Source organism: Papaver somniferum, chromosome 4 (assembly GCF_003573695.1).
Source record: "Papaver somniferum cultivar HN1 chromosome 4, ASM357369v1, whole genome shotgun sequence".
In the NCBI taxonomy this organism is placed as follows: Eukaryota; Viridiplantae; Streptophyta; class Magnoliopsida; order Ranunculales; family Papaveraceae; genus Papaver; species Papaver somniferum.
The window spans coordinates 24,018,402-24,043,660 of NC_039361.1; the positions used below are offsets into that span (position 1 = coordinate 24,018,402).

Here is a 25,259-nt window from a genome sequence, read left to right on the forward strand (position 1 = left end):
CCAGCAAAATACTAAAAGGGAAAATTGATTCCAAAGTTGGTTGAAGAATATTATTCGCAAAAAGTAATAAAGATAAGACAATTCAAGAAGATAAAACAAGATAAGAAGCTCATGCTTCAATATTAATTCCAGTAGAAGGAGATAATAAACGTTCTTCGCCAATGTTCTCATTATCGCAAGCCTCTCCTTCATTTCGATTCTGATCTTCTCCTTGATTAGCACCTTGATTATCGTCAGCAATTACTTCTTCAGAAGAGATTTCTTCTTCATTCTCATTTTGATTAACACCAGCAGATGCTTCCTTAGAAGGAATTTCTTCTTCATCTTCCAAGAGATTATCCTCTGCACCACTTTCATAATCATAATCACTATCAGCAGGATGAGGAACTTCATCATCATCTACTTCCAAAGGTTCGATTGATGTAGGAGGAAGAGATTTAGACAATAAAATATCATTTACAAGGACTTCATTCCGGAGATGAACTTGACGAAGAAGTGCTCTCTGATGATTCCTATCTTGAATATCCTTAAAATAAGCAAGATAATCAAGTCTTCTTTCTGCTCGGTCGCGAGAACCAGTAAGGACAGAGACGAGCAATGCATTTTCTTTGCGAATTTTGGCATATTTAGCCTCCAACACAGAAATGGAGGAATGAAGATTCTTTTCAGACTCTGCGAAAGGTAGAATACAAAATTTCAGTAAGATGAAGAACTCAAAAAGATATGACAAAGAAAAGATAGTTAAGGAAGTCAAACTATTATGACTACCTTCCTTTTGCGAAATAAGATGTTGAATCAAATTCAGACAACTATTCTCCCAACGGCCCATCGCATCATCAAATTTATCTCCAACTAGACCTTTAAGTCGAGACTGAATATTTTTCTCTTTAGAAATAAGAAAGGCATTTTTCTTCGCAAGAGAAGAATAAGATTCTTCTAATTTGGATTATTGTTCTTTAAGTTGATTCGCCTTTACACTTAAAGCTATTCTACCTTGAATGAGTGTGTCTCTTTCAGCAATAGATGACTCTGTTACTTCTTTAAGTTCATCTCTCAAAGAGCGAAGAGATTGTTCTTGGTCATTACATACTTTCTGAAGAATGCTAAGTTGTTGCGAAGATATCGCCATCTTGTTTAAACAAGTTCGTTTCTCTTGAGATAAGGTTTTATTCTCATCTGATAAAGTTTTCATCCCTAAATTAGCTTTAGTTAAAGAATAAGAAAGGCGAGATATTTCATTACTTAATAAATCTTGCCTCTGAACTAATTGGGTATTTTCATTGGTAAGATTATTTATATGATCAAGAGAATATGAGTAAAGGTTATCTAATTGGTTATATTGATCCATCAAAATATCTTTATCAACACGGGCGTCTTCAACAGCAGATTCAAATTGATATCTCTCCATTATTCGTTTCTGGTTTAAGGCTTAACATGCGAAAGAGGGATTTCAAGGATAATTAAATATGGGAAGGATAAAACCATTAGAAAGTCAAATTGAAGACACAGATAAGAAAATCATACCTCTCAATTCATCATTCTTCTTGCGAAGGTTGTCACGATCCAACAAAACATTCTGAAGCTTTTGATTTTCGAGACGAAGAGCATTACACTCTTTTTCCAAAGCTGTTTGCGAAGCAGCTCTGTCAGAACCGAAATACTTACTTAGAATTTCGCAAATACTAGACTTTATAGGATCAGTGGAAGACTTCTTGCCATCATCCAGGACTTCAGATAAAACTTTGAAAGCAGTATCTATTCCTTCCATGGTTTCTTTTGAAAAGGGAAGAGGCTCAGGTAGAGAACTGGCAATGATAGAAGGTTGAGAAACATTTTCAATATGAAGAGAACAAGTTTCATTCACAGAAGGATTAACAATGGGGGTTTCAATCATTGAAAAGTCAGTTGAAGAAATGAAGTCTGAGGCAGCTTTTTCGCGAATTGGAGATGATGGTTTATCTTGCGAAGATGTCGCATGAGATTTAGAAGAGATAAGTAAGCGGAATGGAACAGAAGTTTCAACAGTTTTAAGGTGGCGATATTTCTTGAGAGGTTTATTGACATCCTTATCACCCTGTGAATTACAATCCAGATAAGAAACATAGGAAACAATATTGTTATTAGAAAAGAATAATGTTTCTTACTACCTTCTGATTCACAGACTTTCTTTTATGCACAACAATCTTATGCTGCAGTTTGGGAATATTAGGGTTCTGAACCGTAGATTTAGTGTTGGAGGCGCTTTTGCTTAAATAACAAGAGTATGGGAATCACATAAACAACATCAAATAAGGCAGTAAGGAAGATCAATTTCAGCAAAACCCATAAGGAAAAAAAAAAAACTAACCTTGATGAATCCATGGAAAACACTAGCAGGAAGATTATTTCGAAGAAAATTACGAATGATGAAGATCTACAGAGGGAATAGTATGAAGATAAAGAAGAAATTAAAAAGATTGAAAGAAGAAGAAAGAAGAAAAGTTACAATAATTTTTCCTCGAGAATATAAACACGATTAATACGGAAAGATATAAGCGGTTAAAAAGCAGCGGTCACAAAAGACGTGTCAAGAAACAGACGGGAAAAAGGATACGTGTGATAAATGCAGAATATGAAATGATGGACAACTGCGGCATTTCTCACATCATTCTCTACTTCGCGGAGAAGATATGAGAAGAGGAAAGATGTAGGATCAGAATCTCGCAGCAATAATGCCTCAGCGAAATTATCAACAACACAACACAACAGTGGCGCAGAATAATTTTAGAAGTGACATAATAAACGACGTCAGCTAAAATCATGAGAAGAATGTAATGATTCTGCGAAAATTAGAGAGTCTGCGAGATTAACATTTGTAAGGTTGCGAGAATGTCGCAAGTCATATCCTAAAATAAAGGACAGATTAGCTGTCATTAGAGCTGGCAAACAAGCCAAAACTCGCGGGTTTACCCGAGCCGGCCCGTAAAAAACCCGCACCCGGCTCGGCTGGTGTCTAAACAAGCCGGGTTAGGGTTGGAGAAATGTCGGCTTGCAGGAAAGTGGGCTAACCCGTCCCGGACCGTAAATTCGCGGGTTATACCTGTATGCCCGTGTGAATTCATATATAAATAATTTTACCCATTTCTTAACCCTAAAATCTAAAATTTACGGGCTTCTTCTTCACGCACAGCGGCATCCATTGGAGCCACCACAATCACCACCTATTTCTCCTTCTTTTGTTTCTTCTTATTCTTATAATCTTTTTGTTCTTCTCCATGCAGAGAGTTAAGGTTTTAATTTAATTACCATGTGAAGTGAAATCAGCGGTCACGGCAGCCATCAGAACCACGCAATCACCACCTCTTTCTCCTTCATCTTCTTCTAATCTTCTTTTTTTCCCCTATACAGAGAGTTAAGGTTAAATTTAATTACACTGTTAAGTGAAATCAAGCAATGAAGAAAAGGCGAATTTGGTTGAGTTGATGAAATCGAAATGAACTGAAGAAGGTGGATAAATCAGAGAAAATGAAGTTCTGAGATAAAATTGGAGATGGGTTTTATATGATTTAAGGGGTTTGAACTGTTTTGAATCAAGAATTCAGGGTTTGATCGATTCATGAAGAGATTAGGATTTTTGAGAATTACAGCTGCTATTGTTGCTGTTGTTGTTAATGAGTTCGAGCAATTTCAGCAAACATATGCGTTCAATTTCATTTGTTGTTTCGAAAATCATGTTTGAGTTCTATATCATTTGTTGTTTCCAAAATCATGTTTTCCCCTGATGTTGTCTGTTTCAGGTACTTGAGTGTTGATTTGTGGTATTTCCAACCATTGGCAGTCGAATACGAGGTGACCATTTTACTTGACTGTTGATTTCAGTATGAGCCATTGCCAAAGCTAGCCAATTTACTGATAGAGAATGGTTCTGGTAGTCTTGAGTTCAGGTTGGTAGTGGCGGAAGGGAGGATAATTTATATTCGTATGTGGTTGAGCTATGGCAAGGGGTTTTGATGTTTATCTGATTTGGTTAGACAGCTTGAGATGCTGGTAATGAAGCTGCTTATGAGGAAATCTGTTAAGAGTTGTAATAGATCTTTCATCTGTATTTGATTTTTGTGTTGAAAATGAATGATTTGTATTTGATTTTTGTGTTGAATAGAGATTGAAGATGGTCAAAGCTTAAACATGGCCACAAATTAACTTAATTAGGCTTTAATTTTAACTTTAGTTAAACAAGCCGGGTAACCCGTGAGCCCACAAGCTTTACCCGTTACGGGTGCGGGTTGTAGAAATGACGACCCGTGAAGAATATCAACCCGCAAGCTTTGGACCGTGTTAACCTGTACCCGTGTAACCCGTAACAAGCCATCCCCAGCCCGCCCGTTTGCCAGCTCTAGCTGTCATCCACTATGTATTTCCCTATAAATAGTCGTTCAGTTGTAAAGGAGAGGAGAGAGATCTTTTTTGAGGAAGAAACCAGTAAATAGGAGAGAGAAAATTTAGAGCAGTGGTTATTCTTGATTCCTTTATATTTTCTTGTAAGATTGTTCAAAGATTCATCAATAAAATTAAGATTGTAATCTAAAAATGAGTTGAGTGTTAATGAAATCATATGAGGGGTGTAGTGTAGGATTTCCTGCAACTACATAATGGCGCTAGAAACAGGGAACCAGTTAAAGATTGTTGAAGATTAAATAAATCAAGATTGAAAGTTGAAGATTGTTGTTGAGATTGTTCAAATCAAGAAAGTGATTAAATAAATCAGTGAACCAGTTAAAAGAAAAATGATTAGAGTCAATGAAGATGACAAAAGATTGGAGTGTAATATGATAACAAAAACAATGGTTAATGAATTCCATGAAAAACATCAAAGGAAGAATACATAAACGAAATTTTGAAGGAAGGAAGGTTATGGCGGTAGAAAAGACATCACCCTTGAAAGATTGGGAAAAGCAAAAAATTAAATTCATGGCGGCAGAAATACCAAAAGAAAATTTGAACCACACATCTCCATTGGTTATTACAGTGCCTATTACGCGAAAAGAGAAGGAGAAAACAACAAAATCCATGGGAGAATGGATATTGAACAGAACTTTAATCGATACAGAAAGTTCAGTGGATATAATATTCTATCATGCGTTCAGGGGAATGGGATTTAAAGATGAAGAAATGTCCAGTTCAACGTATTTTGTTCATGGCTTTGGGAAATCCATAACAAAACCTAAAGGAGAAATAGTGGTACGAATTCCACTAGGAGAGATCGAAACACATGTAACACTATACGTGGTGGATATGGAATCGCTATATAATATGTTGCTAGGAAGACCATGGATACATACGATAAAAGTTGTAGTATCAACATTGCATCAATGTATTAAATTCCCCAACCAAATGGAATAGGAGAAATCAGAGGAGATGTTGACAATGCGAAATTATGTCATCAAATTGAAATAAAGCATTATGAAGGACAAGCAAAGAGGAAACAATTTCGCAGAAAGTTGGCAAAGGAGGAAAAGAAAGAAGAACAATTTAGAGTATATATGATAAGGGCAAAAAAAGGCAATGGAATACCCAGCGAAATTTCGGAAGAAGGAGAAGGACCTGTGAAAACAATAAAAGAACCAACACCAATGGGAGAACCCAAGCCCAGTTACACTGCCGCAGAACCAACAAAAGAAATAAACGTTGGGACTATAGAAGAACCTCTAATATTAAGAATTGGAACCAAGATGGATGTAGAAGAAGAAGAAAGAACTGTCAATCTTTTGCGAGAATATAAATACGTTTTCGCAGGGAGCATGGATGAGATACCGGGAATAGATCCATCAATTTCATGTCACAATTTGGAGATTAACAAGAATGTGAGACCATTTAAACAAAGAATAAGAAAAACCGCAACAGCTTACCATTCCCAAATAGAAGAAGAACTACAGAAACTGCTTGATGCGGGAATCATAAGAGAATCTAAATACCCAGAATGGATAGCGAATATGGTCATTGTCCCAAAGAAAAACAAAGGAATAATGATTTGCATAGATTTCACTGATTTAAACAAAGCTTGCCCTAAAGATAGTTTTCCGTTACCAGATATTCCTCAAATGGTGGAATCTGCAGCGGTAAATGATAGGGTATCGTCTTTAGATGGGTACAAAGGGTATAATCAAATCCCACTCACTGAAGAAGATCAAGAACATACTGCTTTCTTCTCCCCTAGAGGTTTATATTGTTACACGAAAATGCCATTTGGTTTGCAAAATGCGGGAGCGACATACCAAAGAATGGTAGAGAAGGTGTTCGCAAAATGGATATACAAAACATTAGAAGTATACGTGGACGACATGTTAGTAAAGAGTAAAGAATCCAAAGACCATGTACAGGACCTGAGGGAGATTTTTGAACAAATGCGGCGGTACAACATTAAACTGAATCCTGAGAAGTGTACTATTGGAGTTGCATCGGGAAAAAATTTAGGCTACATTGTATCAAAAGAAGGAATACAAGTTGATCCAGAAAAAGTGCAAGCAGTTCGTGACATGCCAACACCAGCAACAATAAAAGATGTACAGAAGTTGAATGGACTTCTAGCTTCGCTTGGGAGATTCATTTCGCGATCATCAGACAAATGCAAATATTTTTTCGATATACTCAAGAAGGGTGCGAAATTCAAATGGACTGATGAATGCGAAAAAGCTTTTCAAGGGATCAAATAACATCTTATGAATACAACTATTTTACAAAAAGCATAATCAGGAGAAGAATTATTGATCTATCTTGCGACGACGTCGCATGCATTAAGTGGTGTGTTATTGCGAATAGACGCAGGAGTGGAGAAACCAATTTATTACATTAGCAAAACTTTTAATACTGCCGAGAAGAATTACTCAAATATTGAGAAGTTGATCTTAGCATTAGTTTATGCATCATTTAAGCTCCGCATATATTTTCAAGCGCACAAGATAAAGGTATTAACAAAAGTACCAATTGAATCAGTGATGAAGAATTCTAAAAGATCAGGAAGAGTGGAGAGATGGAATGCACAAGTAGGCCACTTTGATATTAAATATGAAATTTTGTCTTCACCAAAATCACAAAGTTGTTGCATATTTCTTGACAGAATTTCCTTTAGAAGAAGCTGAAGCGGTAGAAGAAATGATGGATATAGAAGAAGAACACGGAGATCCAAAAGATTTATTAACAGAACCAAATAGATGGGAGATATTGGTAGATGGATCATCAAATGGAGAAGCAATGGGGTTGGTATTGTTTTAATTTCGCCAGAAGGAATAAAGATGGCTTTTTCATTCAGATTGGAATTCGCATCCACTAATAACGAAAAGGAATATGAAGCTATGATACATGCCTTAAAATTCGCAATAGAAATGAAACTAGAAAATGCCAGGATCACTAGTGATTCGCAGCTAGTTATTCACCAAATAAAGGGAGAGTATACTACAAATGAACCATCCTTGAAGAAATACAAGAATCTCGTTGAAGAATTGTCAGCGAAAATCCCAAAAATAAAATGGAGGCACATTTCAAGGAAGGATAACAGACTCGCAGACGCTTTTGCTTTCATCTCAAGTATGATGACAGATCCAACTGCGAGATGCATAAAAATACAAACACTTCTGTCACCATCAATCAATAAAGAAGAAGAAGAAGATGTGATGATAATAGACGGTGAAGACGAAGAACAAACGGACAATATCGCAGATTGGAGAACGGAACTTCATGCATATTTGGCGAAAGGAGAAACACCAAGAAATAGATTGGAAACACACAAGTTAAAAAGCCGCTCAACGAATTATGAATTAAGAGATGGACTGCTATACTGAAAATCCTTTAATGGACCATCACTCAGATGTTTGACACGAGAGGAAGGAGAAAAAGTGCTAAAAATGTTACATAGTGGGGATGCTGGAAATCATAGCGGGGAAAGATCTTTGGCACATAGAGAAAAAATGCAAGGCTATTACCGGCCATACATGCACGAAGATGCAAAACAAATATCAAGACGTTGCGAAGATTGTCAGCGGCATGGAAAGAAAATACATGCACCTGGAGCACCATTGTCATCTTCAACCAGTGTGTGGCCTTTTGGAAAGTGGGGCTTAGATATTGTGGGGCCATTTTTACCAGGTTCTGGACAAAGAAGATACTTAATAGTCGCAACATATTATTTCAAAAAAATGGACAGAAGTGAAGGAAGTACAGCATATTCGCGACAAAGATATCTTTACATTCATATTCGAAAATATCATTTGCAGATTCGGAATCCCTGCGCAGTTGGTATCTGATAATGGGAAACAGTTTGAAGGACAGAGCATAGAAATGTTACTTAATGCATTCAAGATAAAATGTGGAAAGTCTACTCCTTTGTATCCACAAGCTAATGGGTAGGTAGAAGCAACAAACAAAACAATTGCAGATATATTAAAGAAGAAATTGGAAGGGCATCACAGAGCATGGTGCGAACAAGTACATAATGCAGTATGGTCTTATAATACAACTAGAAGAGCAGCTACTAGAATGTCACCTTTTTGTTTAACATACGGAGTTGAAGCGGTGTTACCAACAGAAGTTGTTATTCCGACAACAAAGAGAGAAGCTTGGGAGAAAAATCTTAGTGCGGGTTTGATCTTAAACAAACTTGATGAATTAGAAGAAAGAAGAGAAAAAGCTTTACAACATATGGATAATTATCAGCGAAGATTAGCCCGAGAATATAATAAACGTGTCAAAGTACGCGAATTCCAACCAGGAGATTTAGTTTTGCGAGAGACACCAATATATCAGTGATAAGTACGTAAATGCTACATTTTATACCCATATTTATATTAGGTAGGACTCGATATTTGGCTAATAACACTATTTTAGTGCTTTTGTAGAAAGTACAAGCGAATTCGGTCATCCCGAAGAATAATAGCTAAATGATGACATTTTCCGCAAAAAGCCCCATTGTCTCGTACGGGCACGGCCCTGAAAAGAGAGTTAACTATATGGCTCTCTCTTGTGGCACTAGCATCAGCCATGTGTCAGGCCAAAGAATTTTACAAGAACAACAGAGAAATGTCTTTGTGCAAGCTTGCTGTTAGTATGTGAAACCCCACTATATGAAGTAATTAGGCCCGGCAAGTAACGACTATTAGATGGGTCTTGGCATTTGCTGATGAACGACAGCAACCTCAACAGATGGGTATTGCGGCTGGATTAATCGTGACTGGTGGAGGTTTTCTGTGATTTTATTTCTGATCAATTGAAGTAGTCGTAGATAGAATACCAGAGAGAGAACAAGGAAGAACAGCAACAACTCTTGGCAGTCTCGAGGGTAAGCTGCGAAGATGGAGAAGGGTTACGTGTAGTTGGTGCTTTGCTTAGGACGGCCAGGGTTTGGAATCGGTGCATGACCTGGAGAGATAAGTGGGACGTGTCCACACTTCATGGCGACTAGTTGAGAAAATGATTCGTTCTGGGAATTTCGATCTCAATTGAGAGTTAAACAGCAGCAAAGCTAGGGCTCTTTAATGATGATGAAAGAACACATGGAGAAGAACAATGGTTAGTTAGTAAGGTCTCATGAGATTGAACTGGTTCTCTTCGGTCGTTGGCTAAGTTGGTGTTGGTTTGCTGTGGGTTGATTGTGACAGTGGTGGTTTTCGACTGAGAGCTCGTTGGTAATGATCGAAGCTAGTGGTAATGAAATTCAAAAGAGGAACTGATGCTTACAGGCATGAGTTCAAGGAACGGTAATTGGGTTTTGAGATGGATTCTGTGCAGGATGGTGAGATTGTTGCGAATGGCAATGAAGTTGAAGTCCGTGAAGTGCTGTGACAAATTGATGAAGGTGTTGCTCGGAGTCTGCTTCTGGCAGTGGTCAGGAAATGAGTTCAAGTAACATCTTGTAGTAATGAATAGCTTGCAAAGAAAATATTGGTGTAGACGAGATGAAGAAACAACCGGTGATTGCTGAGAGTTGGGCGGACATGAATCAGATGGTGTTGGTTTGTGCCGAAAGAAGAGCAGCTGCAAATAGTTGTGTTTGCTCAGTTGATTAGATGGAGATCGTCAGTGCTGCCTCAGTTTTGGACAAGGAATTGAAGGGGTATTTTATGTCGACCAACCCAACAGTTCTTCCTGGCTTGTTGTTTGTCACTGATCGAGGAAATAATTGCGGCACCAGTGGTGGCTGTGTTCTAATATCCACGATGGGGTTGTGCTCGAGTGGAGTTGGCGATGTTAAATGTTCTCGATGCTGCTGGCAGTGGTGAATAGGTAGGGACTTGGCTGTGGAGTGAGCCGGTTGCAATCGGAGATGGTGATCGAAAGGATTTTCTGGCTGGTGTTACAACATTACAAGTTTCAAGAGAAGTCGCAGGTGCCGGTGCTGAGAAAACAGGGAGTGAAGACATGGATTTCATATCCGTTGCACATGAAGAGATTAATCGAAAGTTAATGGTGAAGCTCGAGAACGGAGTCTGTAAGGGAGGACCTGAACTCTAGGTGATGCTGGAGATGATGACAGTGGTTGGAGTTGAGAGCTTGTCAGAGAAGTTGCTGCCGTTTAATGGCAAGATGCATCAGAGGATAAAGAAAGGTTTGTGTGTTCGCCTAAGCTTACACAACCAGCAAGACGACATTCAGATGGTCCGTGAATAGGAATTGCAGAATTGGTGTTGGTGTCAAATTTTGGTAATGGGTCTCAATATTGATGTCGGTCGGTAGAGAATGGAGTGGGCCTTAGCACCAGATCCATTAGGTTTTATTCACTCGCAGCAGCTTTGTATACCTGGGAAGGCAGATTCAGAAGAAAAGGGAGGAAGTCGGCTGCAGAGCCGAGAAGAGACAGAAACCGGAAAAAGAAGAGGTGCGGCTGTGAGGTGCTCATACCGAAGGGGAGAACAACTGATTTCATCGTGGTGACGGCGCGATTGTGATTGGTTTATCTTTCTTATCTCCTAGTCATTTGTTTTGTATGGGTTTTGAGAAACCCATAGTCATGTTCTAATTTCCTCGTAGCTAGGGTTTTGCCGGTGAAACTACTTTGGGTATTAGGCTACTTTGATTGGTTATATAGCAATAGACCATTATGATTTGAATAAATTGATTTTCGAATATTGTTTATTGATTTAATGAGAAATGAGTTGTTGCTCTACCGGTTTAGTAATAACCTTTGTGCGTAATTGGATAGTTTTACAAATAGTTTTGGTCTCATTATTTGATAGTTCATGCTTGGGTTGAATCCTTTGATGGGTTATATTTAGAAGAGCCAGATACAATTTGTGAATCAATAATTTAGTTTCGTATAACTTTCTCGCTAACACAATTTGATGATGCTTGCTTGGGTTTAGTCTTTTGATGTGCCATGCTTAGGGTGTCCCAGTGATATTTGCAACTCTAATACATATAATAGGTGGTGTCGATAGAACGAAGAATAAACATATATTTGCAATCATGTTTCATTTCAGTAATTAAATAGAGATAGTAGCAGATATCATGAAACCCGGGTTACCGACTTTTCCTTTGGATTTACTCTATTAGTTTAGTTTAATTTTGTTATTAAATTTTCAATTATAAAAATCCAAAAACATCATTGTCGGTTAATTTATTAGAGATATTGGTTACAGTATTTCCACCGCTCCTCATGGGAACGACCCGTACTTGCCTCTGGAGATAGTTGGAACAGGAGCTTATAGATTAATGGATCCAGAAGGTGGAGATGTTGGTCATAGACTTGACAGACCATGGAACATGTTGTACTTAAAAAGATATTATCCGTAAGAAGCTTTGAGAAGTTATGGATTCTGAAAGAATAATTGCAAGATTATTCATATCAAAACAAGATCATGATGTGCGAAACTTTCGCAGAGATAATCACAGAACAATGACATAAAAGAAAGGGGCGAACCTTTATGGCGTACACCCTAGTTCGCGAATAAAATTTCGCAAGAGGCAAATGTAAGACCTAAAGTACGTCATATAAGGGGGTACCTGTTGCATGGCTCGGGGAAAGGCTACACCGCCACCGGAACCTGAGTCATGGAGATTTGGGGTCAATAAAGCCCATCCGGGAGAGGCATCTTAAATTCTTAGCTTAAGCATATGACTTAGGTTGGACGACTAAGGTAATAAAGACTCTCCCAAGGAGTGCAGATCTGATCAAGGCACCGAGGTACACGGTTGAGTCAAGAGTGCCAGGGGCGTTTGAAGCGTACCTTGCCATTCTTGACAAGTCTTGGCTTATACTGCACTCGGCCAGAAGAAAACCCCACTTAGGGTGCAGTCTCGTAACCATAAGCCCTATAGGTAAAAGGGATAAAAGGATGCGAAAACAACTGGTTGTTGTTAAGACTGGATGGGAGGAGCTAACCTTGTATGGTAGAAGTACGCCTCCTTGAAGGGGCAACCAGGGGGGAGATAAGGGAGGCACCTTCCATTAGGGAGCTGATAAGTGTCTTAAGACGCAAATGTCATGAGGATTTTTATTCGCAAGCGTATTAAGGCTTGTCATATTTGTGCGACAATCCTGAAGAGGCAACAATACAAAAGAAAAAGATAAGACGAGATCAATGGGTTTTCGCATGAAAGTGCGAAGACGTCCTGCGATTTCGTCGAAAGACGACAATGTCATGGGGCTTTATTTTCGCAAGAATATTTAGGCTTGTCATATTGTCGCAACATTCCTGAAGAGGCCATAATACAAAAGAAAAAGTTAAGGCAAGATCAATGGGTTTTTGCATGAAAGTGCAAGGACGTCCTGCGATTTTGTCGCAATGACAAGAGGTGGCATAATAAGACCTTTAATTAGGAAGGCAAAATAAGACCACATGACAAAACAAAATATTTATAAGTATTCATAACAGATTATTTTTCGCAAGAAAGATAATGAGAGGCAAGTATGGGAATCAATAAACAAGAAGCATTATCTTTCTCACCAGCAAAATACTAAAAGGGAAAATTGATTCCAAAGTTGGTTGAAGAATATTATTCTCAAAAGGTAATAAAGATAAGACAATTCAAGAAGATATAGCTAGATAAGAAGCTCATGCTTCAATATTAATTCCAGTAGAAGGAGATAATAGACGTTCTTCGCCAATGTTCTCATTATCGCAAGCCTCTCCTTCATTTCGATTCTGATCTTCGCCTTGATTAGCACCTTGATTATCGCCAGCAATTACTTCTTCAGAAGAGATTTCTTTTTCATCTCATTCTCATTTTGATTAACACCAGCAGATGCTTCCTTAGAAGGAATTTCTTCTTCATCTTCCAAGAGATTATCCTCTGCACCACTTTCATAAACATAATCACTATCAGCAGGACGAGGAACTTCATCATCATCTACTTCCAAAGGTTCGATTGATGTAAGAGGAAGAGATTTAGATAATGAAATATCATTTACAAGGACTTCAGCCCGGAGATGAACTTGACGAAGAAGTGCTCTATGATGATTCCTATCTTGAATATCCTTAAAATAAGCAAGATAATCAAGTCTTCTTTCTTCTCGGTCGCGAGAACCAGTAAGGACAGAGACGAGCAATGCATTTTCTTTGCGAGTTTTGGCATATTTAGCCTCCAACACAGAAATGGAGGAATGAAGATTCTTCTCAGACTCTGCGAAAGGTAGAATACAAAATTTCAATAAGATGAAGAACTCACAAAAATATGACAAAGAAAAGATAGTTAAGGCAGTCAAACTATTATGACTACCTTCCTTTTTCGAAATAAGATGTTGAATCAAATTTAGACAACTATTCTCCCAACGTCTCATCGCATCATCAAATTTATCTCCAACTAAACCTTTAAGTCGAGACTGAAGATTTTTCTCTTTAGAAATAAGAAAGGCATTTTTCTTCGCAAGAGAAGAATAAGAATCTTCTAATTTGGAATATTGTTCTTTAAGTTGATTCGCCTTTACACTTAAAGCTATTCTACCTTGAATGAGTGTGTATTTTTCAGCAATAGATGACTCTGTTACTTCTTTAAGTTCATCTCTCAAAGAGCGAAGAGATTGTTCTTGGTCATCACATATTTTCTGAAGAATGCTAAGTTGTTGCGAAGATAAGGTTTTAAACAAGTTAGCTTCTCTTGAGATAAGGTTTTATTCTCATCTGATAAAGTTTCTATCCCTAAATTAGCTTTAGTTAAAGAATAAGAAAGGCGAGATATTTCATTACTTAATAAATCTTGCCTCTGAACTAATTGGGTATTTTCATTGGTAAGATTATTTATATGATCAATAGAATATGAGTAAAGGTTATCTAATTGGTTATATTGATCCATCAAAATCTCTTTATCAACACGGGCGTCTTCAACAGCAGATTCAAATTGATATCTCTCCATTATTCGTTTCTGGTTTAAGGCTTAACATGCGAAAGAGGGATTTCAAGGATAATTAAATATGGGAAGGATAAAACCATTAGAAAGGCAAATTGAAGACACGGATAAGAAAATCAATTCTTCTTGCGAAGGTTGTCACGATCCAACAAAACATTCTGAAGCTTTTGATTTTCGAGACGAAGAGCATTACACTCTTTTTCCAAAGCTGTTTGCGAAGCAGCTCTGTCATAACTGAAATACTTACTTAGAATTTCGCAAATACTAGACTTGACAGGATCAGTGGAAGACTTCTTGCCATCATCCAGGACTTTAGACAAAACTTTGAAAGAAGTATTTATTCCTTCCACGGTTTATTTTGAAAAGGGGAGAGGCTCAGGTAGAGAACTGGCAATGATAGAAGATTGAGAAACATTATCAATAGGAAGAGAAGAAGTTTCATTCACAGAAGTATTAATAATGGGGGTTTCAATCATTGAAAATTCAGTTGAAGAAACGAAGTCTGAGGCAGCTTTTTCGCGAATTGGAGATGATGGTTTATCTTGCGAAGATGTCGCATGAGATTTAGAAGAGATAAGTAAGTGGAATGGAACAGAAGTTTCAACAGTTTTAAGGTGACGAGATTTCTTGAGAGGTTTATTGACATCCTTATCACCCTGCGAATTACAATCCAGATAAGAAACAGAGGCAAGAATATTGTTATTAGAAAAGAATAATGTTTCTTACTACCTTCTGATTCGCAGACTTTCTTTTATGCACAACAATCTTATGTTGCGGTTTGGGAATATTAAGGTTCTGAACCGTAGATTTAGTGTTGGAGGCGCTTTTGCTATAATAACAAGAGTATGGGAATCACATAAACAATATCAAATAAGGCAGTAAGCAAGATCAATTTTAACAAAACCCATAAGGAAGAAAAAAGAAAACTAACCTTGATGAATCCATGGAAAACACTAGCAGGAAGATTATTTCGAAGAAAATTACGAATGATGAAGATCTACAGAGGGAATAGTATGAAGATGAAGAAGAAATTAAAAAGATTGAAAGAAGAAGAAAGAAGAAAAGTTGCAATAACGGAATTTGCAGAAGAACGATAAAGTTGCAGAGAAAATAAAAAGAAAGAAAAAGAAAGTGAGAAAGAGTATATATAGAGGGAATTTTTCCTCGAGAAGATAAACACGATTAATACGGAAAGACATAAGCGGTTAAAAAGCAGCGGTTACAAAAGACGTGTCAAGAAACAGACGGGAAAAAGGATACGTGTGATAAATGCAGAATATGAAATGATGGATAACTGCGGCATTTTTCACATCATTCTCTACTTCGCGAAGAAGATATGAGAAGAGGCAAGATATAGGATCAGAATCTCGCAGCGATAATGCCTCAGCGAAATTATCAACAACACAACACAACAGCGTCGCAGAATAATTTTAGAAGTGACATAATAAACGACGTCAGCTAAAATCATGAGAAGAATGTAATGATTCTGCGAAAATTAGAGAGTTTGCGAGATTAACATTTGTAAGGTTGCGAGAATGTCGCAAGTCATATCCGAAAATAAAGGACAGATTAGCTGTCATCCACTATGTATTTCCTTATAAATAGTCGTTCAGTTGTAAAGGAGAGGAGAGAGATCTTTTTTGAGGAAGAAACCAGTAAATAAGAGAGAGAAAATTTAGAGCAGTGGTTATTCTTGATTCCTTTATCTTTTCTTGTAAGATTGTTCAAAGATTCATCAATAAAATTAAGATTTAATTTAAAAATGAGTTGAGCGTTAATGAAATCATATGAGGGATGTAGTGTAGGATTTCGTGCAACTACATTGATCCTCTCGGCCAGAAGGCAAGCTATCAAGAAAGAAAATGGACGGTTAAATAGATCATATTGCCACCAATTTATTATATTGGTTTCAAGTTCGTGTCATAAAATATGTGATTTCAGTTTGTTTGTACAACTCACTCAGTCACTCTATAAATATTATGGTACATTATTTCAGTTCCAAGTGTTGATGGAGATTTCATCTTTTTTCCTTCAAGTATATTGTTCTTAAACATATCTTATGTAACACAAATCTTGTATTAGGCTGTTGCAAAAGCAAATCAAGATATAAGATACAAAAGTGCTGGCTTTTTTTGTTCACAGGAACATTAATGCTTTGGGGTGCTTTACTCATGCATTGAAAACTACTGAATAAATACTATTATTGCTTGTGTACGGCATGTTAAGATTATGGTTTGCAGAATCATATTATAAGCTAATGGCGAACGAACAACTAATACGTTTCTGCTTTTGCTTTAAACGTTAATCATAAGATTGTAGCTGGAGGAATAAGCTTACAACATAGTAGGGCATGGTTCACGTGGGTATATATAGTACTGAATTCCTCTTCTTCCGTTTTTATAAGACAATATTGTTGCAAAGAAGAAATCTAAATTAGAAAAATCATAAACAAGCAAGAAGAAAAATGACACTCAAAATCTATTGTTTTCGCATGTCACAGCCTTCTAGAGCTATCCTCATCTTTTGCAAGTAGTACTCGCTCTCACCCTCTCTTTGTTTAGTTTATTTGCTTGAATTATGTGCTAAAATTGGCGATTTTTGTCAGGGTGAACGGAATTAATTTTGAGGAGATCACTGTAGATTTAACTAAAGGTGAACATAAATTGCCTGAATACAAAGGTGGGTCATTGAGATCGTCTGTTGAAACTGCACCATTTACTCTCATTAAGTCTACATAACTTATTGTAGCTAAAGTATCTTATGGTGCATGCATGATTTCAGAAATAAACCCTTTTGGACAAGTTCCAAGCATAGTTGATGGAGATCTCAAGCTTTTTGAGAGGTTGGATTTGATGTAGCACAAAATAAGTAGTGGTTGTTTTAAGAAAGAATCAATAAAATATCTTCTGTATTTGTATTTGCAGTCATGCAATCCTAACCTACATTGCTTGTGCATTCCCGGGTGTCGCTGATCATTGGTAAGAAAAATTACTACTTCTGTGAAACCTATAGTTTCTAATATTGACCTACTGCATCTTGTTCTTTCCAGTTACTGTCTTGACTCTTGTTACTCTATTTTTGGTTTTATAAGGTATCCAAGTGATGTAGCCAAACTCCCATGCCTAGGCACTTTGTTATCTATTTTTAACCCCCTTTCCAAAAAGAAAAGCTATGTGGCCAAAAGGGCTAAGATTCACTCAGTCTTGGACTGGCATCACTCCAACTTACGCCGCGGTGCATGTACTTAATGCTTACTTTTCTTGTCATTTCTTTGTAGCTAGTTTGTCTAGGACAATTGCAATAACTTTTAAGATCTCTATCTATAAATGCCTATCATTCAAAAAAAAATCTCTTTTTGATTCCTTTGATATTTTGAGGTCCATTTTATTCTTTTGCTAACTATGGCTGTCATGCTGGGGAATTTTGCAGCACCGTTTTGTCTGCATACAGTACTAGGACCTCTATTGGGTATTACTACGAGTCCAGAAGCCGCTGCGGAAGCCGAGAAAATTTTAATCTCATCCTTATCGCAACTTGAATCTGTGTGGCTCAATGAAAATGGAAAATTTTTATTGGGAAATTCGCGACCATCTATTGCTGATCTTAGCCTTGTTTGCGAAATCATGCAGTTTGAGGTAAAACAGTCGTTCGTTTTTATAATCATTCCTTCCGAGTTAATAACAACGTTGAAAGAGAAATTCTAATGTGACACGGTTATGGATTCAGATTTTGTATGAGAAGGATCGTGTTCGCGTATTAAGTCCATTCAAGAAAGTGTTGAAATGGATCGAGGATACAAGAATTGCAACTAGCCCTCATTTCGAAGAAGTACATAAAGTCCTACTCGCAGCAAAAGCAGAACTGCATAAACTACCCCTTGAAGAAAATTATGAGTCCATGTCAAGCATCAAAGCCATGCTTGCATGAGAATGATTTGGAGGCTGACTGGCATATACGGTAGTCAGGAGAGTTCTAAGCATTTATTTGTGTTTCAAGCCAGTTGTTGTGATTGTAATGGCAGCTCTAGTTTCCCTTGCTCTTGTGCTCATGGTGTGTTTAAAGTCTGTGTGTTGTATGTAAAAGCAGCTTCTTTTCAAGTTTGTGATGATAAAAACAAATAGTCTTCTTGATGGGTTGACGAGAGTCAAACACATGACCTATTTTGGTTTCAAGTGCCTATAATAATAAAATATGTGATTTCAGTTTGTCTGTATAATTCTCTCTCTATCATCATTTTTGAAGTTAGTAGCAGCTGAAACACAAAGACAAGATTTTGGTGAAAAAAATGGGTCTCAAAGTCTATGTGGATCGAATGTCTCAACCTTCTCGGGCTATTCTCATCTTCTGCAAGTAATTCTCCCTATCCTTCTCTACTCTGTTTTTGTAAATCCCAATGATTTTTTACTTATTTTTTTGCTTAATTGGTGATTTTTGTAGGGCAAATGGAATTGATTTTGAAGAAATCAGAGTAGATTTAGGGAAACGTCAGCAAAAATTGCCTGAATTCGTAGGTGGGTCGATCGAATTTTCTCTTAATTTTGTTTCGTTGATCTGAAATTACTGAAAACAACCCAATTTTGCCCTGTTTTTTTATATGTATAACACTGTTCTTGACTTTGTGTGTTTGGAGCTTTAGTATTGGAAAATTGAGTACAGATTGGTTAAATCCAATCCCAATTCACAAAACCCTAATTCTAATTTGTTGTATGACTCACTTTTATTATTGGTACAGCAATAAATCCTCTGGGACAAGTTCCAGCGATAACTGATGGAAGATTCAAGCTTTTTGAGAGGTATACCTTGTTCTCATAGAAGTTTTTATGTAGCATAAATTCTGTATAGCTATTGTAAATGAAATTGATATAGTGCTTTAGTGATGGTCTTTTGTTAGTGGTGGGTGAGGGCTTATACGCTTAGTTTCTGTCTGGGTATGCGCCTTTTAGCGAGTTGGGAGTATATGCATTGATTATCTGTAGAACTATTTTCTTGTCCAAGCTTTACTTGATCCAGAACTAGTAATCATTCATCTATGACTTGGCTCAGTTGGGGTTTAGGGATTTCATGCCGCTGGTGTCGAAGTGAAGAACAACAAATATGCCTGCCGTTTTCAATTTTTTTATTGCTGAGTTACTTCGTTGGTGGATTTTACTTCTAATTCTCTTTTGAATCTCTTTGATACTATTACAGTCATGCGATTTTGATCTACCTAACTTGGGCGTTCCCAGGAGTTGCAGATCACTGGTCAGTCAAACTACTATCTTTGTGGCAGTATTGCTTATATCTGAATATTACCATATTGGACCTACTTTGCCTCTGCCATGTAGTATCAGATGCATCTTATTCGTTGGATGTCATTTCTAGATTTGTGACTAAACTATTTTCGTTGTTTTCTCGTCACTCTATTGGTTCTAAGGTATCCGAATGATCTGTCTAAAAGGTCTAAGATTCACTCAGTCTTGGATTGGCATCATTCTAATTTACGTCGTGGTGCAGGTATTAATTCACCATTTCCTTGTCATTCGTCTAACTTTGTGAAGGTTGTCACCAGCATCAAAATCTTGATAATATTGTAACCATTCATTTTCATTTCTTTGGTACTCTGATTGTTCTTCTTTTTTATTATTCTAATCATGATTTCCATGTTGGGTATCTCTTCAGCTCCCTTTGTTCTACATACCGTACTAGGATCTGCATTAGGCATTCCTATGAATCCGCAAGCAGCTGCCGAAGCTGAGAAAGTGTTGACCTCTTCCCTATCAAAACTTGAATCTGTTTGGCTCACCGGAAAAGGAAAGTTCTTATTGGGTAGTTTCCAACCATCTATTGCGGATCTTAGCCTTGTTTGTGAAATCATGCAGCTTGAGGTAAAATGATCCTTACATTTCTGAATAGCTGAATTTGATCCTCATTTACCTTGAGTAGTTAAAGCTCTCCAATATTAAACCATGTTCTCGAGGAATTCCCATATTAGTAATTTATGAATTTTTTGGATTCAGCTTTTGCATGAGAAAGATCGCATACGACTATTAAGTCCATTCAAAAAAGTATTGAAGTGGATCGAGGATACAAGAACTGCAACAAGTCCTCACTTCGAGGAAGTGCATAAAATCTTATTCAGAGCAAAATCAAAATTCCACAAACTGCCAATTGAAGCAAACTATGAGTCCATGTCAAGTATGAAGGCCATGTTACCATCAAAGTTGTAGGATCTAATGTTCTCACATGTAGCTTCTTCGTAAATTCTGTAAGGTATACCATGTTTACCGGTTTCCGAACATGGAACATCATACATATGATCTGAACAAGTAATATGAATTTGAGGTTTCAAATAATGTTTCAGTTTTATTTTACTTTTTCATTTGATGGGTGGAAAAAGTCTTTCGCAACTTCATATGTGCCTCATATACTTAGGGTAAGATGTGCCTTATCATACCCAGCACACTTGTGCCTCATGATGGAAATTAATTTCATAAAGTTGCACAAATTTTTAGTATTTCGGCTTTCGCCTCACAGCCATAGAGATTACATAATGCTTCACAAATTTTAGTATTAATCAGAATAACATGAAAGACAACCTCAATTATCATATGAGACTGGATAATCACTCGAGATGTAAAGCCACTGTCATTGAGCAATTATCGGTCACCGCTCTCATGGCCACAACCATCAGTTTGTCTGCCCAACAATTGCAAAGAAATGAGACATTTGTGGAAACTTAGGGCAATTCCTATGATGGTCAGATGAAAACTTTTGTTGAGTCAGGTGGATGGGCAAACAGGTTTTTCCACTATGGTAAAGCATATGGCGGTTGATCATTAAGCGTCAGAGCTTACGACACACGTTGGCGTTCGAACGATAAGCGCCGGCGTTGGAAGAACAAGCGCCAGCGCTCAAAGCAGCAACGCGGCGTTAGAACTTAGATCGCTGGCGTTTATAGAAAAACGCCACGGGTAGTGTTTTTTAAAATTCAAAATTCACTTTTTTACCTTTATAAATTACCATCATTTTCAAACAATTCACTCACACCAAAATTCAAATTCACTTCTCTAGAATTTTCTTTTCTAAAATCTATTTCAATTTTTTTCGAATTTATTGTTGGTAAAATGGTTGAAAAGGCGATCACACTTTTTTGCGATGCAAAACTTGAAGTTGTTGTTTCTAAGATATGTGGGAGTTTTAAAAAGATTGAAAATTATAAGAGGGAAGTGCAAGTTTTTGAAGTTGTTCGAAGAAAATGTTCCGCTAAAAGGCAAAGAAGAGCTCCAGTTTCGAAAGTTAACAACAAAAAATTGAAAAACAAAGGCGAAACTATCAAAGAACGCGTTGAATGGAAGATACGTCAAATGGGGATAAACAGGAGGCCAAAACTTGTACTTGCTTTTTATTGAAGTTGTTTAATACATTTTATTATTGCCTAAGTTTATATCTTGTAAAAGACTTGGCATCAATGAATGAAAATATTCAGATTTTAAAATAGAGATTTGCACTTCAGATTAAGCGAATTTATTACAATTTGAACTAGCAAATAATATCAAATCCACAACAAAAATATCAAACTACATCAAATCCTACGACATTATCTATGTAGAGTTGATAGCATTCAAAATGCTTAAACTCTCTTCCGCTTTCTTCGGTAAACTTGGTCTGAGCGATGGTTTTCTGTAAAACAAATAAATACCAAGTTCAGAAATTTATGATGCAGTTGATCAGTGAGGACAAAGGTAAGATAATCACCAATTCTTCGTTGGATAATCCAGAATAGCTACGGTGAACCATCCACAAAACTTCCGTATAACGTTTGACTTCCTTAGTAATGAATGCAATTCTTAGTTCTATGCTCTTACTGTTTCTTATGGTTTCGTTCCGCGGTGCTACAAAATGTCTCAATACTCTTTCCCAGAAATTGTCATTGTTCATTGGTCTCATCGTACGATGTAACCAACATCGAACAAGAGAAACATCTTCTTCCCTTGTAAAGACTGAGAGCGGTATTCGAGTGCAGTAACGATGTGCTTGAGATGGAACATCTTTTAGAGTTCTGAAACACGCTTCGTAACAAAAAGGTTTACCGTGAGCTTCCTCCCAATTATCAAGAGTTTTTTGGATCACCTCATCTTCAGTTACACCACTGAACTTTTCTCTATCAATTTCCATTACCAGAGCAAGAAATGGCTGGACTGCAAGCCTAATAGATTGAAAACGAGCACGCAATCGACGAGCATCGCGGTTTCCTGGGTGTCAGTGAGACGAACATTGAAAAAACATTCTCCCAAAAGAAACCGTCATGAAAAATAACACCAGTGATTACCCTGTGAAAAAAATATGCTTTGCATATAGTTATATCCTCTTCTTCAGTAAACTTGGACCACGTAGAGAGTGAGAGAGATCAACCGTTTTATAAAAGAAGAAAAAGAAGATGTGATTTTGGATATGGGAAGAATGGAATTTATAGGTCGAGAAAGAAAATCGAGCTGTTGAAAATTTAACCATTAGCGTATGTAGTATAACCGCGCGACTTTCCTTTGAGCGCCCGTTTGAATTACCATATGTGTTGGCGTTTGTATTAAAACCGCGCGATTTTACTATAACTTACCGTGTGAATTACCAACGCGTATTTTGTTATAAATACAACACTAGGGGTGGCCTCTCAACCAAATTAACAGATATGTCCATTATGTTTTCTAAAGGAAAAACGAAGAAAATATTATGTGTCTAAGCAAAAGAGGTTTGTCCATTATGTTTCATGGATAACCATAGTCTTGTGCAATGTCCTTGAATGTATTCAAAGTGTTCGTGGGAAGGTTGTTCATGCATCAGAATGGTGATTGAATCACAAACGGAAAAGATCAGGTATTTGCAATGTCAAGATCCCAATTGTACAGAGGAACCACATATGCTAGATGATGCTAGTCACCCAAAATGTGTTGGGCACTTGGTGTAAATGAACTCGCACATATCATGCAAAACATAGTGCATTTATGCATTTACTAGTTTACTAGTTTTACTTCCCGTGGTCACAAATTGTGATAATGCATTTGTTTATTCAGTTATTTATAAAACTTTCAAACAGCTTCAGATATCGGAGGAAACTAAAATAATAGTCATTTGATTTATGATTAATTGTCAAGTGGTTATTCTTTTTCAAATCACATCCATTGCTAGAACCTGGAGTGTTGGATTCTCCTCGGAAGCCATGTAGCAGGGATTGGTGTCATTGATAATTAAAATTCAATAGTTCTTTTATTAACCCACTCGCTAATATAGTTCATCCTAGCATGACTATGTTCGCTTAAATTTGAGGTTTACAAAGGACATGCATGAAATTGTGGAAAGTTATGAACAGTGTCCTATTGAAAATATAATTTATATGGATAAAATATACTTTTTCTCGCATCACTCTCATTGATTAGTTTTCATTCGTGTACAACCCATTTTGATGGTAAATTACAATTTTTATGATATTTTACTATTGTTAGTTGATCTTCTGCATCTTACACCATAATGGTGCTGCTCACGCACAAATTTCAGTAGCATCGTGATGCATAACTTAGTTTGACCCCTATCAATAGATAGCATTAGATTCTGATTTTAATTTTGACACGGCTAATATTATTTTAAAAACTGACCCGTTAAAAATTAATATTTAAAATTAAAATTGGTAAACGTTGATGTGTAGTTTTTCAGTGTTCCAATTATTGGGTAGAGATGTAGTTCACCGTGCCAAGATTATTCGGTAGAGATGTAGTTCGCCATGCCAAGTCAATTCTAAATTCGATTCTCCGTCTTAATTGTATGTAAACACCAATCTATCACAAAAATATATAGAAATTTCATAAAAGAAAATAAAATTTTAAAATATTTTATTACTAAAAGAAGAAAGAGCTACATTTTTAAGATGTCAAATAACCACAATTCTGTCAACAAAAAAAACTATTATAAAGTCGTCACTATATTTTGAATAATTATGCTATAAATATCGAGAAAAATCCTTATAATTTTTAAGCAGAAACTCTTCTGGAACATCTTGACTCTAGGTTGTACCGATGAACCTCCTCGGACATTCATACCCAAGCCTTATGAAATTGTCACGTCACCGTGGAGTTCTCTTCGAACATTTTTCATGGCCTGTTCAGTCTTATAACGATTCAAAATGAACATAAATTTTGATATGATGTTTTATTTTATTTTTGAAAGTTATGGGCAATGACTATGGCCTTTGTTGCATGGAACTGATTGCCCTCGAAAATATTTGAGCTTCTCAACTGAACTACCCTGCATATCTCCAAACCTAGTTTCTGGCAACCCCTGCAATACAGAGCCGGTCTTGCTGCTCCAAATTGGAATGTAGGCCAAAGCTAAAACAGAAAGATTCGAGAATAGCACTTCTTTTGGATCTTCAAATACAAAACTTCGAAATTTCAAAGCTATTTTTACTTTAGTGAGCAGACTCCAAAATGCCACAACCGCTAATATAAGTCTTCTGTAATAAATCTGTGAGTTTAGTTGGTGGAAAAGAGTTTGGATTTGGTCAAACTCTATGATGACTAAACTTGTGCCTAAAGTTTAGTTACTTCTAAATTAAGTTAAGAAAACTTGTGCCTAAAGTAATGATTTCTTAAGGGCCAAGTTTGTGTCTCCATATATAGGACTAGAATTGTAAGTTTGTAGACAATCCAACCTAGAAGAGTGGTAAATCCTTGTGCTTAGGATTTTGGTCTCTTTGTTAGGTAGGATCGTGTGCTATCATGGAGGTCAATATCGGTGCGAAAGAAAAACTTCTAGAGAGAGGATTTTGGTGTTCTAGTGTTTAGGGTTTGGGGCTTTGCCCGAAACCTAGCTTCTAGTTTTTCCATGTTTCTCCTCTGTTATTAGCAACTATGAAGACGGTGTAAAAGAGAAGACACGAGGATGGTTTGGAGAATGTTAGAGAGTTGGTTTTTATGGTTTCT

The 25,259-nt window shown here is 36.9% G+C and overlaps 2 protein-coding genes across 2 annotated transcripts; both read left to right on the plus strand.

The window, feature by feature from the left end:
• The first annotated feature begins 16,719 nt into the window (after positions 1-16,719).
• Positions 16,720-18,515, plus strand: LOC113274962 (glutathione S-transferase T1-like). The gene is made up of 7 exons (XM_026524386.1): positions 16,720-16,839; positions 16,916-16,989; positions 17,092-17,152; positions 17,235-17,288; positions 17,402-17,550; positions 17,740-17,945; positions 18,037-18,515. Exons 1-7 carry the CDS (start codon positions 16,775-16,777, stop codon positions 18,235-18,237), a joined length of 810 nt encoding a protein of 269 aa, XP_026380171.1. The 5' UTR covers positions 16,720-16,774; the 3' UTR covers positions 18,238-18,515.
• Positions 18,516-18,517: 2 nt separating this feature from the next.
• On the plus strand, positions 18,518-20,668 carry LOC113274963 (glutathione S-transferase T1-like). Its single transcript, XM_026524387.1, has 7 exons — positions 18,518-18,660; positions 18,748-18,821; positions 19,043-19,103; positions 19,498-19,551; positions 19,724-19,803; positions 19,969-20,174; positions 20,307-20,668. Exons 1-7 carry the CDS (start codon positions 18,596-18,598, stop codon positions 20,514-20,516), a joined length of 750 nt encoding a protein of 249 aa, XP_026380172.1. The 5' UTR covers positions 18,518-18,595; the 3' UTR covers positions 20,517-20,668.
• The last annotated feature ends 4,591 nt before the right edge of the window (positions 20,669-25,259 follow it).